A 12045-nucleotide genomic window follows, 5' to 3' on the forward strand; every position below is an offset into this window, starting at 1 on the left:
AAACTTACCCTACCCTTCAAATCTCCAAGTCGTAATTGACACATTATGCTCTCGTTTATCCTGTCAGATTTTTTTTTTTTTTTTTTTTTTAATAGAAAACAAACTTCTTCGTACAAAAGCACTAGCAAATTGATTTTATTGGTAGTTAAGTGTTTGAAGGGGAATCTTGTATTAACGGTAAAATTGTCTCCATGTGACCTATAGGTCACGAGTTCGAGCTGTGGAATCAGTCACAAACACTTGCGTTGAGGTAGGCTGCTTACATCACACTTCTTGCGATTTGTGGTCCTTCCACGGATCTTGCGTGAACGCGAGATTCTTTGTGCATCGGGCTGCCTTTTAAGTGTTTAAGAATGAAATCAACCCTTAAATATTTCATTTTCTATCAGCAAGTTCTTCAATACGAATCCACGTTTGATAGTGAAATTTCACAACTTGCTAAAAATAGGCTTGTGAAAGTGAAACCATATCTACCACTTGCTTCATTTATTTTTGAACATAATAACATTGTGATTGATAATACAAAGATTCACGGTAGTCGACCACTAAGGACTAGTGATGCTTGTGTGATGGCACGAGCAACTCGCCAAACTTCATGTTGTACAGAACGCCACGAGTCTGTAGATTTCAGGCTCTTGGCTTTCTCAATAGCATCAGATACACCGGGGAAAGAGTTAGATCCATAATCGTCCTGCCTTGCTGGTGCATAAATCTGAGTGAAAAATTGCAGTAATTAAGTCCAATGTATATGTCATGAGATGGATAACTATGTTATATCATTTAGTATGGGAGCAAGGTTGAAATGAGACTTACCAAATGTTTATACCATGTTCTTGAGGAAAGCCCGTCTTTGTCTGTGAATGCTCGTTCTGTCATTATTAGTCTGTCGTTCAACTCTCTCACTGATTCCCAACTTCTTTTTGCTTTGAGTGCCTACAATTCAATGTGTTTGTCAACTCCACGCTTGCAGTTTAACTATTATTGTTGAATTGTGTGATCTATCTCATCTAAAATCTTAAGCTGTTAGAAAGAGCACACTTGAATTAACTATATTAGAATGTTAATGCATTACATTGATCTCTATAGTAGAACTCTTTTTGTACCTTTATGTCGTCCTCAATTTTAATGGCTGCTTTTCGGAGTTTCTCAATAGAAGCATACAAGGGAACAAGTTTGATGCCATTTACTGATATTTCAGCTTCCAACTGTTCTGCACTTTTCTGTTTCAATGAATATTGCTAACATTAGGTTGCATTTTAGTTGTAGCTAAAAGAACAAGGTAGTAATGAATTTGCTATAGAGAAAGAATCCAAAGCTCTTTACTCCTACCTGGAGCTCATACGCGTAGGTTAGGTAATTAAAAGGCAAAACTTCATCATCTGCAAGCCGAAGTGCTAATAAACCCCAAACACTTGCCACTGTAAAAATATAGTACATAGGGGTAGCAAACAGGCAGGCCGGGTCGGATAAAGGCCGACCCACTCATATTTGATACACAACAACAACAACAACAACAACAACAACAACAACAAACATAGTATAATCCCACAAATGGGGTCTAGGGAGGGTAGATACTACCCAGACCTTACTCCTACAGTGAATGTAGAGAGACTGTTCCCAGTAGATCCTCGGCACGAGAAAAAATGAAAATAGAGCAGTAGCGAGAACAAGATAAAAGAGAACAAGGCGAAAGGAACAACATGAAGCGATAGAAAACTACTATATTTGATAAGAATAAAAAATGGTTCGAATGACGGATAATATGGATAATTTGGGAATACCACACATTTGCAACACAAGTTAATTTGGGAAAAGGCATAACAAACCTGCTACGTGCCTATGAAACATTGGATCTCCAAATTTCTTCATCCATACAAAGTCATCATACATTGAGTGGTAGACTGGGTAACCTGCAATCAAATGGTGAATGTACTTAAAAATTTGTAGATGGCTCGACGATATGGCTATGCTTAAGTTAAAGGGAACTAATATATTTGTTACCATTGCCAAAAGACAGGTCAAGTGCTGGGATGCCAATGTGTTGAACAAATGCCGCGTAATCCGATCCAGCTCCTCCTAATCTCCCGAGCTTCATTAAAAAAAATAATCTGGATTAGTCTTACCTGCTTTCGTCAGAGTTGTAAGTTTCTTTGTTCGAACATTTAGGTCCAGATTAAGATGTCTTTCCACTTAAGATGGTGTCTAAACGTAAGCATTATTACCATTCTCACCTGTACTGTTGTATCGTTGCCAGAGCCAAGCCAGGATTGATAGATAGTTTGTGAGGAGTTATCAGGATCTTGTACCTTACAGAAAGAAGTTCAGTCTAAGATGAGTCAGAGGTTACAATAACTAGTTGCAACTTGCATATAACAAAATAGGTTCAAAATGATCAGCAATTACTTGCATGTTTTTGGGATTTCTTGATTTCAAGATAAGATATAGATCAGTGACAGTAAAATAGGCATCGTATTATAGTATTAGTTTGCTTGACATTTTTTCTTTTGGGGCTAATCAGGAGATACCTGCTGAGCAACTTGTATGATTAGTTCATCAAGCTGTGGGGTTGCAGACGCTCGAAAATGTCCCGCTTGAACTGCACAATCGACGTTCAAGTATGCAATCACCCTTGAAGCTAGCAATTCCCTATTTTCTTCAACCCATTCTGTTGAACCTATCTGAAATGAGCAATTTGTTAAAATTTACTGAATTCCGTGTTTGTTCTTGTGAGGTGAACGCTTTATTTTTGAATATAAATATGCTTGTGTATGTATCTAAGAGAAGAGATAAAGAGTCACCAGGCCATATTCCTCAGCATCCCAGTTGCATAACACGATTGTTCTTCGCGGTCTCCACCCTTTTTTTTGCAGCTTTTCTAGCCTTTGGGCAATCTGTATTCTCAAAAGCAAATAAGGTAATCTGTTATATATGTATATACATATTTGGATGCATGAAATATATATCCTTGACATTTTAGGTAAACGATAGCGTAAGTTTTATTGAGAAATAATACCTCGAGTAGGGCTGCTGTGCCACTATTGGGATCAACAGCTCCAAATGTCCATGCATCACGATGATTACCTAGTATAACAAACCTGGAAAAAATCTTCCCTTAAGCGACACAAACATTTCCTAGCAGATAGTTTTGGCCGCGTTTTATAAATTTTCCTTTGTTTTATGGTAGTATTTTATCTTCTTTGTGGATGCTTGCACATGGATCAGCTAACTCATCAATCAGTCGATCCACTACGCAGTTGGGGTCAATTATAAATTAATTCTATTCATTCATTCTGTCCTATTCAAACAGGCCAGTTTCTTTAATACTGAATAAATATTATGCATTTCCAGGATGTACTGAAGTCAACTAACTCATGAAAAGTGTAAGTTAGAGGCGTACCGATCAGGTTCTTCTTCTCCTTCTATAACTCCAATAACATTTTGAATTGTGCTTATGACTTGTTGTCCCTGCAAAACTTACATCCATTCAACAATCCCAAATTGATTTATAGACTAGCACTCATGTTGCTTTCTAAAGGAAGGATAAACCATCCGGTATTAGAAACTCATTGGCCGACTAATTCAGATTCGTGCCACACATGGCCCAGTAAAGGGGAACTGTTCCCTACCAGGAGTTTCTCTATTTCCAAGGCTCGAACCTGACACCTCTGGTTAAAGATGGAAGGATCAGGTCCATCCCACCATACTCCCTAGTACATACGAAACACAACATATACAAATAACAATTAAGTATGATAATGACTTACAAAACCTTAGTCTTTCTCATACTTACTTCATAAGAGAGGTTTGCAATTGCAGGTCCTGGACCTACTCGATAAATAGGGCTTTCTTTTCCTCCTTGCCAATCCACATTTGCTTCTTTTCCACCAATAGTCCTTATGATTGCATCTCCATCAGCCGAAGAAATCGGCAATGAAGGTATCAATGGTACATTCCCTGAATCATCCACTTCCTCATTTGTTAATCTCTCACATTCTCCAGTACTAGGCCAACCTGGTGTTGTTGGATCACCCGTTCCGTCATACACTGATCCCACTTGAACTCCACTTGGAGGCATCCACTTATCGTCCGGAAACCATTTTACACCACCATAATCCTTTTTATCGGTAAAGATTAACACTCCAATTGCACCAGCAGCATAAGCATTATGTACAATGTCCCCCCTGTATATTTTTCCATATCTAGCTAATACAACAGTATTAGATACATTCACTCCCATTTCGAACAATGTTGCATAGTCCTCCACGCGCCCATAATTTGCATATACCACTGGGCCAGTTGCCGTGCCTGTTAATACCAAGATAATAAAATCTTCAAATTTATTAAACTGAAATATCTTCAAGTTGTAGAATATAAAAAAAGGCAACCCGGTGCACAAAGCACCCGCATTCACGCAGGGTCCGGGGAAGGGCCGCAGCCCAAGGGGATGTAATGTAGGCAGCCTACCCTGATTCCACGGCCCGAACCCATGACCTATAATACTATTAGAGAACCTAAATAGAACTTGCTTGGAGCAAGGTCGAGGAAGGGCCGCAGCCCAAGGGGGTGTGATGTAGACAACCTACCTTGATTCCACGGCTCGAACCCATGATCTATGATACTATTAGAGAACCTAAATAGAACTTGCTTGGAGCAAGGTCGAGGAAGGGCCGCAGCCCAAGGGGGTGTGATGTAGACAACCTACCTTGATTCCACGGCTCGAACCCATGATCTATGATACTATTAGAGAACCTAAATAGAACTTGCTTGGAGCAAGGTCGAGGAAGGGCCGCAGCCCAAGGGGGTGTGATGTAGACAACCTACCTTGATTCCACGGCTCGAACCCATGATCTATGATACTATTAGAGAACCTAAATAGAACTTGCTTGGAGCAAGGTCGAGGAAGGGCCGCAGCCCAAGGGGGTATGATGTAGACAGCCTACCTTGATTCCACGGCTCGAACCCATGATCTATGATACTATTAGAGAACCTAAATAGAACTTGCTTGGCTCAGAAGCACGTAACAATGTTTCTTAAAGATAGTTGAAGCCTACTTCACGAGCAAATAGAATAGTAATAATAGCACTATCTCCAGTATTCAATTAAACCACACAAAAGGTAGCTTCAAGAATATTTCTCTTCTCTTCTTGAATCTATTATTTCGCCATCTAATCAATGTCTCTCTCAAATGTTTTTCAATTGAATTCCTAATGATTTCCAAAGAAACCATCCCTATTATAGGCTTAAGTCCTCTTAAAAAACTTAAAAAATCAATAAGCAGCTCGGTGCACTAAGCTTACACTATGCAGGGGGTTCGAGAAAGGGCCGGACCACAAGGGTCTATTGTACGCAGCCTTATCCTATATTTCTGCAAGAGGTTGTTTCCATGGCTCGAACTTGTGACATCCTGGTCACATTACAACAACTTTACTAGCTACGCTAAGACTCTCCTTCATAAGACATTCAATAAGCAAAATGTATTTTTCAAAACCAAGACGACTACGACAACAACAACAACCACAACCCAGTGTAATCCTGTTAGTCAGTGGAGTCTGGGTAGGGTAGTGTGTCCCTGCCCGAGGGGCTGTCAAAACCAAGAATGAATAAAAATAATTCCTCAAATTCATTTTCAAGATTCATGAGAAATACAATACACCTGAATATATTAAAATAAAATCCAAAATTTCAAATATTTGGAAACATAGTCTAATATTACCTGATCTTGCATAAGCATGGAAAGTAGGTAAAACTTCATTTGCAACATCTGCATATGGATCGTTTTCATAAATCTCCTGAATAAGACCAAATTTTATTGGTTTTTCTGAAGATGAAGGTGTAAGAATTAAAGACCTTGAGACAGGATAAGTTAAGGCAACATCATAGGATGTTACATGTGATTTTATGTTGCAAGAACTGAGAATTGATAAAACATAAGTTGCTGCTTCAGCATTAGCTTTAGAACCAGCAACATGAGGTCTCTTAGTTAAACTGTAAAGATTGTTTGCTATAGAAGAATTATCAGATAAAGAATCAGATATGAATAAAGAGTGATAGTAGGATTTTGGAGGGGAAGACAAGAAAAGAAAGGAAATAGAAGTGGCTATGGCTATGAAAGTGTAAATTGCTAAATTATACATTTGAATTAGGTTCTTGGAATTTGCCAATAGATTTTTACACAGAGTAGAGATTGTGGATTCTTGATATTTTGCTGAAATGGTGTAAAGGTGAAGTGAGAAAGAAAGTTGATTCTTTTGTGGTAGTGGTTTTTCAATGTCACACTTTTTTTTTTGAGGGCTTTTTAGGTATTTTAATCATCTCAAAAGGGATAGAAATGATCATTGGATTGATTACTCGTCGGAAAATTATACTGACAGAGTAAAAATAAATCTTTTGTATATATATATATACATATATGATTTTTGAATCCCTTAAAATAAGAGAAGTACCGATTCAAATTCCATATATGATAATTGTTGTATTTTTTTGAATTCTCTTGTTAGAATTACTGATTCCGCCACTGTTTAATAGGTATATTCCCATTTATTTTATTTAGTGAATCAGCTTCCACCAGAATTTTATTTTGTTTTTGGTTAATTGATGTTTATCTTTTCAAGGTAGTTTCAGAAGATGTCATAAAGAAATGTTAGGATTGTTGTATGTATGTGTGTGTGTTTATCAAAAGGGGCCAAGGCATGGACCTACAAATGATGTAAACATTACTATATTTCATGTCCTTTATTCCAAAACTTTTGTTTGAAGTAGCTGAGGTGAATAATAGGACTATGGCAGGTGCTCATTCATTATCACGACTACACATTTAAGGCAACCTTTTAAACTGCTGCTGAATTTACGGGCAGTGAAGAGATAACTTAACAAATTGAAACATTTTAGTAATATCAAAATGGTACTTGAATTCATTTACAATCTCGAGTTCCCAAACACATTACACTTTCGCTTGGATCTAGGCTTCAGTCGTTCAGGCATATTCTCAAAAATCTTATATATACAGCTGTGGCAATAGGGGCGTGCTATGGGAGCTGATCATGCCGGAAGTCGTTACCTTAATCGCAAGGAAAGAGGTGCTAAAGCATGACTAGTGACTGGAGTGAAATCGTAACAAGGTAGCTGTCCAATAGCAAATTCAAAATTTAGCCGTTATGAGTTTTGAGTTGAGAGAGCGGATCCGCTAATGCTAAATATATAAAGACTCTTAAATATATAAGGTTCTTATGTTCGAAATAATGCGTGCTATCATTGGATCCGCCAGTGCTTTGGCGACATCTGTAAAGAAAAACATAGTCATAGTTATTGTATTTTATATATGTAACAATATTTGCACCTTGATTTCTTAGATTGTGATCCCTTATTTTGTTATTTATAACAATTAAATACTAATATATCTTGGTATAAGGAATTAAATCAAAATTTTCCTATTCAATAAGAATTAATCAGGATATTTATAGCTAAATTAGAAAAAATATATCATGAAATTTAATATAATGTTTCATTTGAGAAAATATCAGCTATGTCCATTTATAAGTAGCTTATTAAAAAATTGGTCAATTCACAAAATATACCAATATTAGCCATTTAATTATTTGTAGCCAAAAAAGGTCAAATTTTTGCTTTCTTTTGAGTGGCTGTTATTAGAATAGATTGGGTATTTGGTAGAGTTTTGAGGTGGTTTGAATTGAAAATTCGAATTAGAAGATGAACATGAAAAAAATGATAGGTGTATCACACTGTATATCGCGTATATATCATATTTGTATAAAACATGTATCACATATATATCCATGTATACCTGCATGTGAGATACATTTGTGATACGTGTTTGATGGATGTGTCGCAGAAGAATTTTTTGAACTCGATTTTAACGACGAATTTTGATACCAAATCAGTCCAAATCACCCCTAATTTTCCTCATTTTGTATATTGATTCATCTATATGTTTTCAATGAATCTCAACCATACTGTCACGACCCAAAATTCCCTCCGATGGAGTCAATATGGCACCTAGACTCTAAACTAGGTAAGCCTAACATAAACTGAAATAACAGTGATGCTTACTAACTTTAAATTAACCAACTCTGAATAAATCAAAATTTTCAAAACCGGTGATACAAGTCACAAGCCTATCTAAGAGTAATTTCACAAAATAATATATCACTGCCACGAAACAAAAGAGCAAATGGAAGTAAATACAAACGAAGGTGACTCCGAGACCTGCGAACGCTGTAGCAGGTTTACCTTGAGTCTCCACCGCGACGACCCGTAAGATACTATCAATCCACTTGGATCTGTACACAAAAATATACAGAAGTGTAGTACGAGCACACCACGGCGGTGCCCAGTAAGTATCAAGACTAACCTCGATGGGGAAGTGACAAGGAATAGCAGGACACCTACTTGTCAAATGAAATGAACAAGATATGATAATAAAACATCAAGATAAAGATAACGAAGTGATATCAACCGCGGAGAGAAAATCCAAGTACAAACAGTATAATCAATAAAGGAAGAACACGGATAGTAACAAACGGAAACCAAGTAAATCAGATAACCCAAGCAATTTAACACTAGCGGACGAAGACAAGTAAGAATGTATCCAATTAAAGAAAATAATGTCAACTCAATCAATCACATCATGTTTAATACACCATCCCGACCATGTCAATCATTGATTTCTCATATCATAATCTCAACTTTCGAACTTTCAACACATATGACACCTCATACCCACATATTTTCCATCTCACTCTTAACAACAGAATCCACATGATATACAATACAAAATGTCCTTACAAATGCACTTAAGATGTTCAAGAAATCCTTTTTGCAAAATATAAATTAAATTTCAATTTCTAAAAAAGTTTAGAAAATTGGCGAGAAAAGGTGAAGTTATTTTTAGAAATCATTCGAATAAGAAAGTACCCCTTTCAATTTAAAATACAACATCGGAAGAATTATTACCTTTAACAGGGGAGTTGATAACTTAAAACATAGTAGAAATTCCTTTTCAAGAAACAAAAAATACAACCTCAGATGGTCTACGAGGATAAAATTGAGAAACTAATTGAATTAAGGATGTAACAATTATTGAAATTTGAAGTATTGGAACGTATAAATAAATATATATAAATATGATGAGGTATTGAAAATATTGTGGGTTCTAACACAAAGGATCACAATAATAAAGGAATTAAATAGTTTAAACATTTAAATTGACAACAACAAATAAATACAACAACAGAAAGTGCATAGCATCACCCTTCGTGCTTTTACTCTCGTTCTCACCATAAGAATCAATATTCACTGTTACTCTTTCTTATTGCGGCATGCAACCCGATCCCAATCATATATTACTGTTGCGGCGTGCAATCCGATCCAAAACATATAATATTATTGCGGCGTACAAACCCGATCCAAATCATATAATGATGTTGCGACGTGCAACTTGATCCATATAATATTGTTGCGGCGTGCAACCCGATCCATATAATATTGTTACGGCATGCAACCCGATCCACATAATATTGTTGCAGTGTGCAACCCGATTCATATAATATTGTTGCGGTGTGCAACCCGATCCCAATATACAAATAAACACCAATCACGAAAGAATCCCGGCAAAGGAATAATAAGGAAAGAACAATATCCCGGTAAAGGAGTCAACAACAAGAATAAACACGTCCCGTTAAGGGAACCAACAGTAAGAATTTAATATGTCTCGGTAAGGGAATCAGCTATAACCAAACTTGTACCAACAATTAACTTCACAATGAAACCTCAACTACACAACAAGACATAATAAGCACGTGATAACTACACCGGCAACCACAACAATTGGACATATAACCTATTTGTACGAAGTCATAGAGGAACTCACAACCAAGAAATATCAGAACAATAAGGAAGGCAATCACTTCAATTAAGGCAATCTAGGGTCAATGTAACACGTAAAAATTAGAGGAAAGCTAACAACGTCATATGGAGCATATAGAGGCAATTTAAGCAACTAGGAAACCCAATCATAATAGGATACTTTCCACATAAAGACCTAAGAACCCTATAGGCAAATTTCTCACAAATAAGTCCGAGCACATACTCGTCACCTCACATGCATGGACTACAATTAGCATAGAAGACTCAATTCCTAAGGGGAAGTCCCTCACACAAGGTTAGGCAAGATACTTACCTCAAAGACGATAACTCGGTACTCTAAAATAGACTTCTCGGGCAAAAAGACCTCCGGACAGCTCATATCCAAATATAACAACACCAAAACACACATAAATCGAATAAGGAACTATTCTGAATAATAAAGTTTCAATTTTTACAAATATATAAAAATCGACCCAAAAGTGGACCCCCGGGCCCGTACCTCGGAACCCGTCAAATTTTACAAAATCCGATCACCCATTCGAAAATGAGTTCAACCATACAAAATTTATCCAATTCCGATACCATTTGGTCCCTCAAATCATGATTTATCATTTGGAAATTTTTCTTCAAAAACCAACTCTTTCCCCAACCCAAACACAATTTAAATGATAAAAATAAAGACAAATTCATGGAATATATTTAATTCTAGTTAAAGAACACTTACCCAATCGAATTTCATGAAAAACCCACCAAAAATTGCCAAGAACCGAGCTCTAGAAGTCAAAATATGATGAAAATGGTGTAACCCTCGATTTTGGAATATACTCTGTCTGCCCAGGTGTTTGTTCATTGCGATCGCGGGAGAAGTGATGCGATCACGTAGAAGAAAATAGATACTGGCCCAAAATGTTCTATGCGATCGCGTAAGGAAGGATGCGATCGCGAAGAGTAAAATTGGTGGACACAATGCAATCGCGGACAAATCAATGCAATTGCATAGAAGAAAAATGCTGCTGTCCAAATTTGTGCTATGCTATCACAAAAAAATCAATGCAATCGCATAGAAGGAAAAAGCTGATGTCCAAATTTGTGCTATGCTATCGCGGATAAATCAATGCAATCGCATAGAAGGAAAATGCTGTTGTTCAAATTTGTGCTATGCGATCGCGAACGAATCAATGCGATCGCATAGAACGAAAATATGGCAGGTTAACACTGTACTACGCGATCGCGGCTACGCCTATGCGATCACATAGAAGGAAATACCAAATAGCAGAACAACGGTTCAATCATAGGGAAAAATGACCCGTAGCCAATCCGAAACACACCCGAGGCTCCCGAGACCCCATCTAATCACACAAACAAGTCATATAACCTAACACGGACTCGCTCAAGGTTTCAAATCACATAAAACAACACCAAAACAACGAATCAAACTTATGAATTTCCAAATCTTCAAATATCAAATCTCATGCTGAAACCTATCAATTCAACTCGGAATAACGCCAAATTTTACAAACAAGTCCAAAATGACATAATGGAACTGTTCCAACTCTCGGAATCGCATTCCAATCCCGATTTCCCAAAGTCAACTATGGGTCAAACTTCTCCATTTTCCAAACTTCAACTTTTCCAACTTTCGCCGAAATGCCTCAATTTACCCTACGGACCTCCAAATCCGAATCCGAACGCGCGCCTAAATCCAAAATTAACATACGGAGCTGTTGAGATCATCCACGACCCATTCCGGGGCCGTTTACCCAAAAGTCCAATACCGGTCAACTTCTCACCGTTTAAACTTCCAAAGCTAGTTTCCTTCTTCCAATTTGACCCTGAATCATTCGTTAACTGACTTCAACCATGCACGCAAGTCAATACACATATTATGAAGCTGCTGGAGACCTCAAGCTGCTGAACCGAACACAATTACTCAAAACGACCAGTCGAGTCGTTACATCCTCCTCCACTTAAACATACGTTCGTCCTCGAACGTGCCCGGAGTCGTTCCAAACCATTGAAACACTGCATGAGATCACCATTCATACACCCGGGGAGGGGGGGTTTACCCATCATCCAACCTATGAAGAACTAACAATGCCACTTAACTGAAGGTCTCATCTTCTTCTTAGTCCATAACCTTAGAAAAGAACCCAAACCTCAACA

The 12045-nt window shown here is 37.4% G+C and overlaps 1 protein-coding gene across 3 annotated transcripts; it reads right to left on the reverse strand.

The window, feature by feature from the left end:
- Nucleotides 1-456: 456 nt before the first annotated feature.
- On the reverse strand, nucleotides 457-6263 carry LOC107776458 (putative glutamate carboxypeptidase LAMP1). 3 transcript variants are annotated; one of them, XM_016596352.2, is made up of 13 exons: nucleotides 5714-6263; nucleotides 3791-4305; nucleotides 3398-3465; nucleotides 3014-3095; nucleotides 2799-2891; nucleotides 2526-2678; nucleotides 2223-2306; nucleotides 2002-2089; nucleotides 1827-1910; nucleotides 1330-1418; nucleotides 1104-1220; nucleotides 814-933; nucleotides 457-712 (listed from the first exon to the last, which is right to left on the reverse strand). In XM_016596352.2, the coding sequence occupies exons 1-13, from the start codon at nucleotides 6132-6134 to the stop codon at nucleotides 530-532; spliced, it is 2097 nt and encodes a 698-aa protein (XP_016451838.2). In that variant the 5' UTR covers nucleotides 6135-6263; the 3' UTR covers nucleotides 457-529. The 3 variants fall into 3 exon arrangements, with proteins under 3 accessions (XP_016451838.2, XP_016451841.2, XP_016451840.2); XM_016596355.2 differs by having other exon boundaries at nucleotides 1330-1379; nucleotides 5714-6261; XM_016596354.2 differs by having other exon boundaries at nucleotides 2232-2306; nucleotides 5714-6259.
- Nucleotides 6264-12045: the final 5782 nt, after the last annotated feature.

The sequence above is a fragment of the Nicotiana tabacum genome, chromosome 8 (assembly GCF_000715075.1).
Source record: "Nicotiana tabacum cultivar K326 chromosome 8, ASM71507v2, whole genome shotgun sequence".
Lineage (NCBI taxonomy): Eukaryota > Viridiplantae > Streptophyta > Magnoliopsida > Solanales > Solanaceae > Nicotiana > Nicotiana tabacum.

Coding starts and splice junctions, on each gene's coding strand:
- LOC107776458 (XM_016596352.2), bottom strand. CDS start 6,134: ATGTATAATTTAGCAATTTACACTTTCATAGCCATAGCCACTTCTATT. Junction 4,306..5,713: donor CCATGCTTATGCAAGATCAG/GTAATATTAGAC, acceptor TGGTATTAACAG/GCACGGCAACTGGCCCAGTG. Junction 2,679..2,798: donor ATGCTGAGGAATATGGCCTG/GTGACTCTTTAT, acceptor TGCTCATTTCAG/ATAGGTTCAACAGAATGGGT.